General features: G+C 48.7%; 1 protein-coding gene across 4 annotated transcripts in view; it reads left to right on the top strand.

The window, feature by feature from the left end:
* Positions 1-16,543, top strand: part of HCFC1 (host cell factor C1) — a 73,306-nt gene that overhangs the window by 45,875 nt on the left and 10,888 nt on the right. For 3 of the 4 annotated variants that reach the window (XM_077283682.1, XM_077283679.1, XM_077283681.1), the window contains exons 16-23: positions 1-150; positions 5,110-6,931; positions 7,741-7,958; positions 8,063-8,501; positions 8,658-9,047; positions 9,163-9,272; positions 9,355-9,489; positions 15,725-15,910. The exon at positions 1-150 is cut by the window's left edge and continues 68 nt beyond it. In XM_077283682.1, coding sequence (XP_077139797.1) covers positions 1-150; positions 5,110-6,931; positions 7,741-7,958; positions 8,063-8,501; positions 8,658-9,047; positions 9,163-9,272; positions 9,355-9,489; positions 15,725-15,910 — 3,450 coding nt within the window. The remainder of the gene's footprint in view (positions 151-5,109; positions 6,932-7,740; positions 7,959-8,062; positions 8,502-8,657; positions 9,048-9,162; positions 9,273-9,354; positions 9,490-15,724; positions 15,911-16,543) is intronic. The other variant, XM_077283680.1, reaches the window with a different exon arrangement.

The following is a 16,543-nucleotide window of genomic DNA, read 5'->3' on the forward strand; positions in this document are numbered from 1 at the left end:
ACTGCTTCCCTTGCGACGCCGATAAATACATTGGGAACCATCGCAACTCTTTCTAGTCAAGTGATCAATCCTGCAGCCATTACTATGTCTGCGGCACAAACCTCGCTCACTGCAGCCTCTGGGCTGAGCACACCAACAATCACTATGCAGGTATTTAGCACAGTCAATTGTTTTTAGTTTTGAGGCTTTGTGTTAAAGTTTTTAACCTGCAGCCGGTTGTTAGGGGCATGTCTGCAAAAGAGGGATTTTTGGTTCTTACCGAAAAATCTTTCTGGAGCCTTCATTGGGGGACACAGGTAACCATGGGGTGTATGCTGCTGTCGCTAGGAGGCTGACACTATGCAAATAAAGAAGTAACTCCTCCCCGGCAGTATACACCCTCCGACAGGCACCAGGCAACTCAGTTGGTGCAAAAGCAGTAGTAAAAACAGGTAATATAAAACTCAACCTTTGTACCAACCCACAACAATGGCACGTTGGCCAACACGGTGCAACTTCAAGGGAGGGTGCTGTGTCCCCCAATGAAGGCTGCAAGAAAGATTTTACGGTAAGAACCAAAAATCCCTCTTTCTTTCTCGCTTCATTGGGGGACACAGGTAACCATGGGACGTCCAAAAGCAGTCCCTAGGGTGGGATATCCTGCAGAAAAAGAGGAGTTAGGTCGGCCGGTGAGAAACCGCCACCTGCAGTATCTTCCTACCCAGGCTCGCGTCCGCAGAAGCCTGAGTATGCACCTTGTAGAATTTTACAAAGGTGTGAATGGATGACCACGTTGCGGCCTTGCAAACCTGCGAGGCCGAAGCTTGGTGACGAACTGCCCAAGAAGCTCCCACAGTCCGGGTAGAGTGAGCCTTCACCCCCGCAGGGGGCCGTTTGTCTTGGACACAGTATGCCTCCAGAACCGCCGAACAGATCCAAAGAGCAATTGTGGACTTGGAGGCGGGGAGCCCCTTTCGACGCCCTTCTGAGACGATGAACAGAGGATTGGCCTGACGAAAGGGAGCAGTTCTGGAAAGAGAACCCGGATAGCCCTGACCACATCCAACTTGTGAAGCGATTTCTCCAAGGGATGAACCGGGGAAGGGCACAAGGAAGGGAGGACGATGTCCTCATTGATGTGAAAGGACGAGACTACCTTCGGTAAGAAGGAAGGAACCGGCCGAAGAACCACCTTGTCCTGGTGCAGGACTAAAAAAGGAGAACGACAGGATAATGCCGCCAGCTCCGACACTTTTCTAATGGAAGTGATGGCGACCAAGAAGGCTACCTTCCAAGATAAAAGGGAGAAGGAAATGTCCTGGATTGGTTCAAAAGGCGCACGCTGGATGGCATCTAACACGGGGTTGAGATCCCAAGGCTCGACAGGAGGGTGATAAGGAGGAGCTATATGAGCGACCCCCTGAATAAAGGTCCTCACCTGAGAAAGGGAGGCCAGGTCTCTTTGAAAAAGAATGGACAAAGCGGAAATCTGACCCTTCAAGGTGCTAAGGGAAAGTCCCAAATCGAGACCCGCTTGAAGGAAACCGAGAAGGGATGGAAGGGAAAAGGTCTTGAGACAGAGTGTTGTCCTGACACCACCAAAAAAAAGGCCTTCCAACATCTGTGGTAGATACGAGTGGAGGCCGGCTTTCTCGCTTTTATCATAGTCTGGATGACGCTGTGAGAGAAACCCGCGTCCTTCAGGACCGCGGCCTCAGCGGCCATACTGTTAAATTCAGAGACCGAGAATTCGGGTGGAAGAGGGGCCCCTGCGAAAGAAGATCTGGACGGTCCGGAAGTCTCCGGAACGTCCGATAACATGCTCACCACGGGGACCCCTTTCAACTTGATCTTTTTTACGACCCTTGGGATCAAGGGGAGGGTTGGGAACAGATAGGGCATCTGGAACTGGGCCCACGAGATCACGAGAGCGTCGCATCCGACGGCCATCGAATCCTGAGATCTGGAAACGTACTGGGGAACCTTGTGGTTTGCCCGGGAGGCCATTAAGTCGACGTCTGGGACGCCCCACCGCTGACATCTCGCTGAAAATTGAGGGAAGGAGAGACCACACGCCCGCCACGATGCCTTGGCGACTCAAAAAGTCAGCCTCCCAATTGTCCACCCCTGGGATGTGGACGGCTGATAGAGAGGGAACGTGGCTCTCCGCCCAACGCAGAATCTTTGCCACTTCCGTCATGACTTGTCCGTTGCGAGTCCCTGCCTGATGGTTTATGTAAGCCAGAGCCGTGGTGTTGTCCGACTGAATGTGGACCGGTTTTCCTGAGAGGAGAGACTCCCAGTGGATGAGGGCTAGGAAGATGGCTCTGATTTCCAAGAGGTTGATGGGGAAGCGTGCCTCCTGAGCAGTTCAGCGGCCCTGGGCTGTGAGGTGGAGAAAAACCGCTCCCCAGCCTTGGAGGCTGGCGTCAGTGGTGATAACCTGCCAGCGGGGAGGGAGAAATAACCTCCCGCGAAGAATGGAGGCGGACAGCATCCACCAAGAGAGGCGAAATAGGCGATGCAGGGAAAGAGGGTTCCTGTCCCAGGCTCTCAGAAGGGCCAGCTGGAGGGGACGAGAGTGGAACTGGGCATAGGGGACTGCTTCCATAGAAGCGACCATTTTCCCCAGAATCCTCATGGCGAGGCGAAGGGACAGAGGGTTCGGGCCCTTCAGTGCTCTGACACCCCGACGGAGAGAAAGGGACTTCTCCTTGGGGTGGAAGACCTGGGCCTGAGAGGTGTCGAATTCCATGCCCAGGAACTCCAGACGCTGGGTTGGAATCAAGGAAGACTTCTGGTAGTTGATTATCCAGCCGAGGCGAACAAGCGAGTCCAGAGTAAGCTGGAGACTCTGGCTGCAGTCACGATGGGATGAGCCCTTGATCAAGAGGTCGTCGAGGTATGGGATTACCAGAATCCCTTTTGAACGCAGAATGGGCATGACAGCTGCTATGACTTTCGTAAAGTCCCAGGGAGCAGACGCCAGCCTGAAAGGGAGGGCCGTGAACTGGTAATGATGATCTTGGATCGCGAACCGGAGGAACCTCTGATGCTGTACACAAATCGGAACTTGAAGGTACGCATCCCGAATGTCCATGGAACACAGAAACTCTCCCGGTTCCATGGACGCGACCACCGAGCGTAGAGATTCCATTCTGAAGTGCCGAATCCGTAGATGGCAGTTCAACCGCTTGAGATCCAAAATTGGACGGAGAGAGCCGTCCTTTTTTGGGACCACGAACAGGTTCGAGTAAAAACCCGAAAACCGCTCGCGATAAGGAACCGGAACTAGGACTCCTGAGGTGAGGAGCGAATCGACGGCCTGGAGAAGCCTTGAGAGGTGGGAGGGCTGTTAGGGAGGACGAGAGAGCAGGAAACTACTTCCTGGGGGCGAAGAAAAATCTATTTTGTAGCCTGAAGTGACGATCTCCCTGACCCAGGCGTCGTCGACTACCGATAGCCAAACTTCTGAGAACAGAAGAAGCCGGCCTCCCACCCTGGAGAGATTTCCAGGTGGGGGCGACCCGTCATTTATTAGAAGATCTGTGGCCACGAGGTCCAGATGGTTTTGAGGGGTAGCTCTTAGCTCTCCAGCGTGGGGGAGGCCTGAAAGAAGGCTTCCTCCGGTCTCCTTGTGAGGAAGAGCGGTCCTGATTGGGGTTTCCTGCGGAGGCAAAGGACCAAAAGGGACGAAAGGACTGGGGGCCCCTCCTGTTGAAGGTACGTTTTGGCTTGGACTGGGGTAAGGAGGTACTCTTACCACCCGTAGCGTCCGAGATCATTTGGTCCAACTGCGTACCGAAGAGTCTAGAACCCTGGAAGGGCAGACCAGTGAGGGATTTTTTTAGAAGCAGGATCTGCGTTCCACGCTTTTAGCCAAAGAACCCGAGGAATGGCTACAATGTTACTATTAGCCCTAGCCGAGCAGGCCGCCGCATCAAGGGAGGCATTCATGAGATATTTTCCCACAAGAGAAATCTGATCCGCTGTTTCAGACAGTTCCTCAGCAGGAGCAGAGGCCAAAATGCCTCTGCGCAGGGTTTTGGCCCAGGCTGATACAGCCTTGGCTACCCATGAAGAGGCGAAACTAGGACAGAGGGAGGCTCCAGAAGCCTCAAACGCCAATTTGGCTAATGCCTCGATCTGTCTGGAGGGAAAGAAGAAATGACAGCGTGCGGCGATAGTGCATCCCGATGCCAGAAAGTGTTGCAGTCCACTCCCCTATTAAACAGAGGCCCTGGTAAGCTCTGACACCGTGAGGAGATTGCTTGCAGGGCGGGAGTGGGAGGGAGGTATTGTCCTGTACTGTTGCTTGAAGATTCCCTACCTGCAGTTGAGGAACACATCAGGATCCCTTGTAGAGTAGAGGGTCCTGGAAGAAGTCCTCCTTCCCGCGCCACGAACTCAAGGGCGCAGAAGACTGCGTTGACCCCTAAACAGGAGGAGAGGGTCACTGGAAGTGACCGCCGTCTTCCTCTCAGCCCTCTCCGAGTAGAGGGATGAGGAGGGCAAAACGGGCAGGACTGGCCACCGAGGAAGTGTCACCCTGAACACCCGAATGGGTGACAGGACAAAGTCCTGCCCAGTGGGTCCGAGAGGGTGCGATGTGGGTGATACCACACTGCTCTCTCGGTCGCTCAAAGTGGGGAAACCAGGGTGAGAAAACTGCGCCCTGTTAGTATCTGAAAAAGAAAGGGGAAAAGGTTAATAAAACTCAACAAATCCCTGTAAAAGAAATGCGGATCTGGTGTTCGATCCAGGTCCGCCTCCTACAGACACTAAGCAAAACTGAGTTGCCTGGTGCCTGTCGGAGGGTGTATACTGCCGGGGAGGAGTTACTTCTTCTTTATTTGCATAGTGTCAGCCTCCTAGTGACAGCAGCATACACCCCATGGTTATCTGTGTCCCCCATTGAAGCAAGAAAGAAAAGCTGATTTGTTGCAGAAAATTTCCACTCCAAATCGTGTAGGTTTTGCTGCTGACTTTTCCCCTTCCTTGGTCCTCGGCATGTCTCTGTACAATCTGGCCTGTGCGGAGATTGCTACTGCAAATTTTCCTGCCCGTTTGTCCATTAGGTTTCACTATTGTTTGCCTTTCAAACTAATTTTATTTTTTTTTTTTCCCCAGCCAATGTCACATCCAACGCAAGTAACTTTAATCACCACTCCTAGTGGTGTTGAAGCACAACCTGTGCACGACCTTCCCGTCTCCATTTTGGCATCGCCAACCACTGATCAACCGACAGCGACGGTAACAATCGCCGATTCAGGTCAAGGAGACCAGCCGCCTGGCACTGTCACCCTTGTGTGTTCCAATCCTCCCTGCGAAACCCATGAAACAGGAACTACAAATACGGCAACCACCACCCTCGTCAACCTCAGCAGCATTGTGCAACAACCGGGCGGTACCTTGCAGTTCGTTTGTGAAGGCCAAGAACCGGGAACATTTGTAGCCACAGCACTGGGTCAGGCAAATGGAAGTGTTGTGAGGGTCTGCTCTAATCCCCCATGTGAAACCCATGAAACCGGAACGACTCAAACCGCAACCACTGCAATGGCAAACATCGGTCAGACCGGATCAGTAACGAGGGTCTGCTCCAACCCTCCCTGCGAAACTCACGAAACGGGAACCACCCAAACGCCAACCACCGCTATGGCAAATATCGGCAGTGGGCAACCAGGGTCTGTGGTGCGAATATGTTCAAACCCACCATGCGAGACCCATGATACTGGAACCACCCAGACATCAACTACAGCGATGTCTAACATCGGCAGCGGGCAGACAGAAGCGGCGGGCACCGTGTGCTCTAATCCGCCATGTGAGACTCATGATACTGGCACAACGCCAACTCCCACCACCTCAAGGTCAAATATTGGCACAGAGCAGTTGACAAGACCACAGAATCATCAGCCTTGTCAGACTTTACAGACTGTGTCCACTCGCACAGTCATGACTGTGCAGGCTAACATTACCAGCGGGCAGTCGAATAAGGTACTACAGGTTTGCTCCAACCCACCGTGTGAAACACACGAGACAAACACGGCCACAACAGCGGCATCTAATCTGGCAGCAGGGCAGCCTGGTAATGTAGTCAGCGTATGTACTAATCCACCATCGGAAACTCACGAAACTGGCACCACGCACACACCAACCACCGCAAGATCCAATATAGGCACCGGACTTTCGGAGAATACAGTTCACACGCCGCCATGTGAGACTCATCAAACCATTTCTACTAAAACCACCATGTCCGTGCAGTCGGCCTTCAGCTCTGGGTCGTCTAACCTTATCGAGGTAGAAAATGGTAGCAAGGGGTCTGCTAAAGACAGTGCTAAATCGAAGGCTACGGAAGCCCTGTTAGTCTGCTCCAATCCTCCCTGTGAGACCCTCATAACCGGCACTACTCAGACTGCAACCACAGCCAAATCCAACATCAACTCTGGATCCTCTGAAAATACCCAGCGGGCTGCCGGCGAGGCTTGTGAGACCCTCCAAGCAAGTTCCACAAGTACAACCATGAGTTTGTCTGCAGAGGCATCAACAGATGTTAATGAGACTGTAAAACCAGTATGTTCTAACCCACCTTGTGAAACTCACGAGACGGGTACCACAAATACTGCCACCACGGCACAATCCGGGATTGGCACAGAACAAACTACTGATGATGGGGCTTGTGAAACGCACCAGACAACGTCTACGGGAACCGTCATGATGGTGTCGGAATCACAGCTCAACACTTTAGAACAACGGGTGTGCTCCAATCCCCCTTGTGAGACCCATGAAACAAACACCACCAACACTGCAACCACATCTACGTCCAACATGGGCAACGATCCACCCCCTACAGCTCCTACACAGCCAGCTTGCTCAAACCCACCTTGTGAAACACATGAGACGGGCACAACCCATACTGCCACCACAGTCACCTCCACCATGGGAGTCAGTCAAGGTAAATGCTGAGAATATTTTACTTTCTTTCCAAATGGCTGCAGCTCTTATAGTTATTTTTTTATTATTATTATTATTTTGCTGTGTTTGGTTGGAATTGTTGAGACTGTTAGAAGCATGATAATTCTAAATGGTCACAGCGACAGCTAGCAGGGTCCACGCGACAGCTAGCAGGGTCCACGCGATTGCCTTGTCACAATTTTGGTCATTTTTCTAGTAAGAAAACTGTTCAGGAGGGTCCCTAGTGCCCCTGACTTTCTAGCAAAAGTTGGGTAAGAACTTCTGGGTTGTGGGATCCCACAACTCTCCTACAGCTGCAAGTGTGGCCATGGAGGGTCTTAGAATCCCACCACCCAGAAGTTAAGGTCAAATTATTGCTAGAAAGTCTGAACAATATAGACCCTTCTAAGCAGATTTGTAGCTAGACATTTGGGGGGGGAAGAAAATTACCATTTGGGGGTTTCTCACAGTTTTAATAAATTTAAAAGGGCAGTCCCAGACTTGTGATGGATACACTCTCAGAAAATAAGTCAAAATGTTTTGTTTCTAAAACCTTTCTATCCACAATAGTAAGTTCTCTTGTAACCTGGAAAATGTAGAAAAGCGCCAATCATTTGCATCCAGTACATATTAAATGGAAAATTACATTATTAGACTTTCTCTTCTGTTTAGGTTTGTGGGATTTGCATTCTTAAAATCCATGACTGAGGATCTCATCAGAAATAATTTTCTTTCTAATGCATTTTTCATTTTTTATAAAGGCACGTACATGGGAATAAGTTTGTTCTTTTTATGTGTTTTGCGTCTTAGACCAGCAATCAGCTGCTAATGGGCAAGGAGAGCAGGAGACTGTGCCCACGGAGGAATCTGCCACGAGTAGCACATCCAGCACCGTAGTTGCCACGTCTGCAGTGACGATTGTGGCGGTGGCGGCCTGTTCTTCGCCAGTACATTCAACTGTCCCAGTTGTCTCCAGGGCGGTAACGACCGTAACGCAGTCTACACCACTACCTGGGCCTTCAGTACCGGTATGTGGCATCGTATACTTTTACGTTATATGGAAGTTCTTACTTTCAAATTGTTGTTGGCTTTACACTCTCTTTACTTGCTCACTCTCTCTCCTTCCTTCCAGAATATCGCATCTATGACAGATCCACCCACTGAAGACAGCATACAAAGTTCAGAAGCTGTCCCTTGTACGGATCAAACCGAAGCTCCTCTTTCTGCCGACCTCCTCCAGCCTCCTGAAGATGTTCCGGCAGAACCCGAAGCGCAAGCCATTGACCCTGCTGTGCCAGAGCATAGTGAAGCGGAGCTGCAGGCGGCGATGGAAGCGGAGCAAGCGCAGGAGGCTGCTGCAGCCAGTGAGCAGCAAGGGGTAGAACAACTGTCCCTCCCTCAGGAACTTATGGCAGAGGGACAGACCACCACACTCATGGTCACAGGGTTAACTCCGGAAGAACTGGCAGTCACTGCGGCAGCTGAAGCAGCTGCGCAAGCGGCTGCTACAGAGGAAGCTCAGGCCTTGGCGATCCAGGCGGTGCTGCAAGCTGCACAGCAGGCAGTGATGGGTAAGTCCTAAAGTGTCTTGCTAAATAGCTTCTGTTGCTAAATAGTATTGAAACAGTATCAAAAGACATGGGGGGGGGGGGAGGAAGTAGCAAGCGAGTAAATATACCAATTTTCTGCAACTCGTTTTCTTTCTTTTGTTCCTATGGGTTTCCAAGCAGCAGCTGGTGAGCCAATGGACACTTCTGACGTGGCTCACGCAGAGCTACGTCACCTGACGTCTGAAGGGCCCACCACCACGATACCCATCGTTCTGACACAGCAAGAACTGGCTGCTTTGGTTCACCAGCAACAGCAATTACAAGAAGCTCAACATCAGCAACAACTACAGCAGCAGTTACAACAACAGCAGCAATTGCAGCAACAGCAGTTACAGCAGCAACAGCAGCTCCACCAACTACAGCTCCAGCAATTGCACCATGTTCCTACAGAAGCCTTGGCACCGGCCGACAGCCTCAACGATCCTGCTAGCGAGAGCAATGGACTTAATGAACTTACCAGTGCTGTGACGAGTGCCGTGTCACTTCTGCCAGTGACTGCCACAGAAAGTAAGCCACAGTGGTTTAGGTCATTTTAGCCGTACACATGTATGTATTTGTTGGTGAATGATTCTTTTTTTTTTATCATTTCTGACCATCCCTTTTCTTTGTTATTCCTTTTAAGGTTTGCCACCAGCAAACACATTCACAGCACCTCAGCCTGTTGTCATTGCTAGTCCTGCAAAATTACAGGCTGCAGCAGCACTTGCTGAAGTGGCTAACGGCATCGAATCGGTAAGTGAAATGAAAAATTGGTCTATGTAGGAAGGATGTGTCTGAGACTGGTGTCTTATTTTACGTTTCAATATATTTACAGAAACAAGATTCTCTTCCGCAGCAGCCGAAAGCGCCATTAAAAAAAGAGAATCAGTGGTTTGACGTTGGCGTCATCAAAGCCACCAATATGATGGTCACCCATTATTATTTGCCTGCTGACGATTCTGCCAACGATGTGAGTAATAACATTTATGCAATGGTGACCAATGTAATAGAGCAGAATTGTCTGTGGTTTATACAGATTTCAGTGTTCTCTGAATAAGGCTCTTCTGTCAGCTGTGTTTCAATTAAAGGGGTTTGTCCCATATTCCTAATCGGGAGTCATGGGGGTTGTTGTTTTTTCCTCCTGAATGATAGATCGGACCAAACTGTGCACTCTCCCGTGCTGCTTCTTGCCCGGACAGTATCGGAATTCTGGTCTGGCCAACTTCAGAGGAGTCTTTTATCAAAAACTCCATTACAAAGAGCTTGTAAGTCCTGCACTCTTTCCCCAGGAGGCCGACATCCTCTGATAGTCTACAGCTACGGAGAGGTGGCTGGTAACCTAGACAAAAAGCAAGTAAACTATAGAATGAAGTAAACCTTTCTAAACGTTCATGCAATCCAATTTTATAGCTAAAGATCATGTCAAGACAGTGATACTTGCCCGCATAGGCAATATGATGTGCGAGGTCTGGCAGCACAGCTGTCAGTCCCTCGGAAGTATTCCTTGGTGTAAGAGTTCTAACCAGGCTCTGACAGTCTTGGCCACCAAAGCAGCATCAAAGACTGGTCACAAGAAAATCAAGGCCACTCCCTGAAGCACAGTCTTGGTCAGGAACCGCACGTCTGACTGTGGGGTCTTTGAGGAGAGGTATGTCCAAGAACCAGTGGAAAAGGCTACAAATAATCCATATGACCTTGTTTGCGGAATCGGCCGTCTGCTCGAGTCTATTACTTGATGTGTGCCTTGCGGTTCGAGAAGCCTGACTCCTTTTTGAAATGCACCGCCTCTGCAGGAGAGCGAGAGACCCCTTACAGGGACTATCCACTTCTAGGACAGCCTCTTGATCAAAATATTTGTTCCCCATAAAAAATAAAGCCTATACTCTCCACCAGTGCTGACGCTGTTCCGTTGGTGTCGTCATTCGCTCTCCCGTGCTGTTGTGAAGTTGGTGCCCAATCAGCGCTGGCGTCGCTGTCCCCACCTTCGGACAAATCTAACATTATGAGGAAGTCCGGGTTGCTGATGATCTGACTTTCTCTTCATACTCAACAGGAGGCCGGGACAGGGACGTCGGTGCTGTTTGGGCACCAGCATCATGTGTCACAACAGCACAGGAAACCAAGTGCCGACATCGCAGGGACTGCGTCAGCACACAAGGTGAGTATAATAAGCTTTATTATTTTATGGGGCTAAGCAAGGGGTATAAGAAGTAGTTGTCCAAATAGTGGACAACTTCTTTAACTTGCGTTTAGGGACTGGATTACTGCCCTGACGGATGTCGTTAATGTCTCTAGCTTAAGCGCAGAGTCCAGCAACAATTACAGGTTGTCTTGTTGATCTGATTCTTGTGGTTATTTATGGTTAATGCAGACTAGAAGGCATGGAGAGGCAAAAAACTTGTTTGAGGTCTTTTGGACCGCTGCTGTGCATGGCCAGTGTCAATCCCTAAGGGTATGTGCACACGTTCCGGATTTGCCTGTGGAGTTTCCTGTGCGGATTCTGCATCTCTTGGCAGAAAACGCAGGTCAAAATCTGCGTGTTTTTATGCGGATTTTGTGCATTTTTGTTGTGGATTTCATGTGTTTTTACCCCTGCGGATTTCTATTATGGAATGGGTGCAGAAACGCTGTAGATCTGCAAAAAGAATTGACATGCTCCTTCTTTTAATCTGCTGCGTTTTCAGTGCGGAATTTTCCGCACCATTAGCACAGCATTTTTTTTATTTTTTTTCCATCTATTTACATTGGAATGTAAATCACTTGCGGATCTGCAGCGTTTCTGCATGGGAAAAAACACTGCGGATCCGCAGGAAATCTGCAACGTGTGCACATAGCCTAAAGGGGCCAACAGTCTACCTGGTCCTAAGATGGTGAGTAGGATCCCACTCAGCCAGGAGTAGAGCAAGGCTGCAGGACCTGGGGCACAGGGAGATGTCCGTATTGTCGCTGGAGAGCACGGTAAAGCTGCAAGCGTGCAGAGTGAAGATGACGGTGTCCAGGTAGAAGGGATGGGGTGCATGAAACCTTGCTAGACATTAAGTCAGGGCCTAAATTATAGGCCCAGCAAAAGAAACTGAGGATTGCGGAAGCTTGTAGGCTGCTAATGGGGCGAAAGTAGATCTCCGACCACAGTAAGGAAACGCAGGCTAGTACCGGGAAAGTATGCCCTGGGGGTATCTTAACCCCTTAGTGACCGAGCCAATTTTTACAATTCTGACCACTGTCACTTTGAGGTTATAACTCTGGAATGCTTTAACAGATCCTGCTGATTCTGAGATTGTTTTTTCATGACATATTGTACTTCATGTTAGTAGTAACATTTCTTCGTTATTACTTACGATTATTTATGAAAAAAACGGAAATATGGCGAAAATTTTAAAAATTTTGCAATTTTCAAACTTTGTATTTTTATTCCCTTAAATCAGAGAGATATGTCACAAAAAAGTTAATAAATAACATTTCCCACATGTCTACTTTACATCAGCACAATTTTGGAAACAAAATTTTTTTTTGTTAGGGAGTTATAAGGGTTAAAAGTTGACCAGCAATTTCTCATTTTTACAACACCATTTTTTTTAGGGACCACATCACACTTGAAGTTATTTTGAGGGGTCTATATGATAGAAAATAACCAAGTGTGACACCATTCTAAAAACTGCACCCCTCAAGGTGCTCAAAACCACATTCAAGAAGTTTATTAACACTTTATGTGCTTCACAGGAACTGAAACAATGTGGAAGGAAAAAAATGAACATTTAACTTTTTTTTTGCAAACATTTTACTTCAGAACCATTTTTTTTTATTTTCACAAGTGTAAAAACAGAAATTTAACCATAAATTTTGTTGTGCAATTTCTCCTGAATACGCTGATACCCCATATGTGGGGGTAAACCACTGTTTGGGCGCACCGCAGAGCTTGGAAGTGAAGGAGTGCCGTTTTACTTTTTCAATGTAGAATTGGCTCGAATTGAGATCGGACGCCATGTCGCGTTTGGAGAGCCCCTGATGTGTCTAAACCGTGGAAACCCCCCACAAGTGACACCATTTTGGAAACTATACCCCTTAAAGAACTTATCTAGATGTGTGGTGAGCACTTTGAGCCCCCAAGTGCTTCACAGAAGTTTATAAAGTAGAGCCGTGAAAATAAAAAATGGCATTTGTTTACACAAAAATTATATTTTTGCCCACAAATTCTTATTTTCACAAGGGTAACAGGAGAAATTAGACGACAAAAGTTGTGCAATTTCTCCTGAGTACGTCGATACCCCATATGTGTGGGTAAACCACTGTTTTGGCGCACCGCAGAGCTTGGAAGAGAAGGAGTGCCCTTTTACTTTTTCAATGTAGAATTGGCTGGAATTGAGATTGGACGCCATGTTGCATTTGGAGAGCCCCTGATGTGCCTAAACAGTGGAAACCCCCCACAAGTGACACCATTTTGGAAACTAGACCCCTTAAGGAACTTATCTAGATGTGTGGTGAGCACTTTAAACCCACAAGTGCTTCACAGAAATTTATAACATAGTCGTGAAAATAAAAAACCTTTTTTTTTTTCTCAATGTTTTTTTAGCCTGCAATTTTTTATTTTCTCAAGGGTAACAGGATACATTGGACCCCAAAATCTGTTGACCAGTTTGTCCTGAGTACGCCGATACCCCATATGTGGGGGGGGGGCACTGTTTGGGCACCCATTGGGGCTTGGAAGGGAAGGAGCGCCGCTTGAAATACAGACTTTGATGGGATGGTCTGCGGGCGTCATGTTGCATTTGCAGAGCTCCTGATGTACCTAAACAGTAGAAACCCCCCACAAGTGACACCATTTTGGAAACTAGACCCCCCAAAGAGCTTATCTAGATGTGTGGTGAGCACTATGAACCCCCAACTGCTTCACAGAAGTTTATAATGTAGAGCCATGAAAATAAAAAAAATCATATTTTTTCCACAAAAATTATATTTTCACCCCCAAATTTACTTTCACAAGGGTAACAGGAGAAATTGGACCCCAAAATGTATTGTGCAATTTATGCTGAGTAGGCTGATACCCCATATGTGGGGGTAAACCACTGTTTTAAGCGCATGGCAGAACTAGACCCCCCCCCCCCCCCAAGGAATTTATCTAGATGTGTGGTGAGAACTTTGAATGCCCAAGTGCTTCACAGAAGTTTATAATGCAGCGTCGTGAAAATAAAAAATATTTTTTTTTCCACAAAAAGATTTTTTTTTTAGCCCCCAAGTTTTTATTTTCACAAGGGTAACAGGAGAAATTGGACCCCAAAAGGTGTTGTCCAATTTATCCCGAGTACGCTGATGCCCCATATGTGGGGGTAAACCACTGTTTGGGCGCACGGCAGAGCTCAGAAGGGAGGGAGCACCATTTGACTTTTTGAGCGCAAAATTGGCTGTGGCGTTTAGAGACCCCCTGATGTACCTAAACAGTGGAAACCCCCCAATTCTAACTCCAACCCTAACCCCAACACACCCCTAACCCTAATCCCAACCCGATCCATAATCCTAATCACAACCCTAACAATAATCACAACCCTAACCCCAAAACAATCAGAACCCTAAATCCAACACACCCCTAATCCTAATCTCAATCCCAACCCTAATCCCAATACACCCCTAATCCCAACCCTAATCCCAAACCTAACCCTAATCCCAACTCTAACCCTAACTTTAGCCCTAACCCTAGCCCTAAATATAGCCCCAACCCTAACCCTAAATTTAACCCTAATTTTAGCCCCAACTCCTCTAGCTGCCGGCTGGCAGATCATGGCGCATGCGCCCGCCATTTTCTTACCGAAGGAAGAAGCCGGCGGCCAGGAGGGGACACAGGAGGACCCAGGAACACTGGTAAGTATAACAGGGTTCCCGAATCCCCCTATTTCTCTGTCCTCTGATGTGCGATCACATCAGAGGACAGAGAATTACATATCGTGTTTTTTTTTGCGGTCGCCGGTAAACAGTTAATTACCGGCGATCGCAAAACGGGTCTGTAAAAACCGACCCCGATCATGTTCTTTGGGGTCTCGGCTACTCTCGGCAGCCGAGACCCCAAAGATCTCCCGGGTGCCGGCCATTTTTTGGCCGGAAAAAGATGGCGGCGGCCATCGGGAGCACCGGGGGAGACAGGTGAGTATCGGGGGGCGATCGGGGACCCCATTTCTCTGTCCTCTGATGTGCGATCACATCGGAGGACAGAGAAATTAAATGGGAAATCGCTTTTTTTTTTGCGACCGCTGGTAAACGGTTAATTACCGGCGATCGCAACTCGGGGTCGGTAAAAACCCCCCGAATCATGTTCTCTGGGGTCTCGGCTACCCCCGGTAACCGAGACCCCAGAGAAAATCCGACTCTGGGGGGCGCTATTCACTTTTTCCACAGCCCCGTTAATTAACGGCGCTGTGGTTTAAGTACCCTAAGGCCTCTTTCACACTAGCGTCGTGCACTGCACGTCGCTATGCGTCCTGTTGCAGAAAAAACGCATCCTGCAAAAGTGCTTGCAGGATGCGTTTTTTTTCTCCATAGACTTTTATTAGCGACGCATTGCCACACGTCGCAACCATCGTGCGTCGGACCGTCGTGCGACGGTTGCGTCGGACCGTCGTGCGACGGTTGCGTCGGACCGTCGTGTGGCGGTTGCGTCGGACCGTCGCCACCAAAAACGTTGCATGTTACGTTTTTTTGGTGCGTTGTCTGCAGAATTTCCGACCACGCATGCGCGGCGGGAACTCTGCCTCCCCGCACCTCACAATGGGGCAGCGAATGCGTTGAAAAACAGCATCCGCTGCCCCCGTTGTGCGGCGCTTCCACATTATGCGTCGGTGCGCCGCAACGTCGCATTGCGACGTGCAGTGCACGACGCTAATGTGAAAGTAGCCTTAACTGCTGCCGTTAAAAGGCATATCGGCGGTCGTTAAGGGGTTAATACAAAAAAAAAAAAAAAAAATGCAAATATTTACTATACCAGACTAGTCGGGAGAGCTGCCCAGTGCTTAGATCTTGTTCATGAGTGGCTTTCTCATCTGTGCCATTATTCTTCCATTACCTGTTACGTGACCTGATTCTTTTAGTGTATTCTGACGCTTACTTCATTTGCAAACTGGCCACATTTGGCCCTTTTTTAAATGTAAAAAATAAATGGCTTGTGGCAGTACTTTTTAATTGCCTATTAAACAATTGTTTTTTCCCCTTGAATGTTTTAGGATGACTCCAGTGCTCTCCCAGACTACAGTCAGTTAAAGAAACACGAGCTTCAGCCTGGCACTGCCTATAAATTCCGTGTTGCTGGCATAAATGCCTGTGGCCGTGGCCCATTCAGTGAGATCTCGGCTTTTAAGACCTGTTTGCCTGGTTTCCCCGGTGCTCCATGTGCCATAAAGATCAGCAAGGTAAATACTTAGTTGGACACTTGATGAGATGGGGAGGTTTTATTTGTGCACCTATTCATAAAAATGAGAAAGTCAAATTAACCTTTTTATCAAATTAAAGCGTGTTGTGGATCACTAAGGCTACGTTCCCACAGTCAGTAATCGGCTGCGCTTTGGACACAGTCCATGTCCGCTCTGTCCAAAGCACTGCCTACTTTTGAATGCAGGTGATACCTCATGAGTTCATTAAACCGGGCGGAATCACCGCATCCAATACCTTAAACGGCTGAAATTATCTTGCCAGAGACTCGCGTCTGCAAGATAGACTGACACACTGCGGTGTGAAAAGACGCACCACCGCTTGTCCTCCGCAGGGAAGCCGCGGGTGTCTGTGCACGCATAGTGGACACGGGATTTCTTGAAATCCCATCCACTATGCTGTAACAGCTGGCAGCTGCGGATGTACGCAGCGTCCAATCCGCAGCATTTACTGACCGTGGGAACATACCCTGACAGTATTTTTCACGCCAGTCTTGATGAGGGGGTGTGCTGGATTCAGATGATCCTCACTCATTAGGAATCTGGTTCATCTGAAAAGTGGTGTGCGTCTCGCCACAAGTCTTATTCCAGTTGGGGGACCAGAGTAAGATTTGT

Source organism: Ranitomeya variabilis, chromosome 2, assembly GCF_051348905.1.
Source record: "Ranitomeya variabilis isolate aRanVar5 chromosome 2, aRanVar5.hap1, whole genome shotgun sequence".
In the NCBI taxonomy this organism is placed as follows: Eukaryota; Metazoa; Chordata; class Amphibia; order Anura; family Dendrobatidae; genus Ranitomeya; species Ranitomeya variabilis.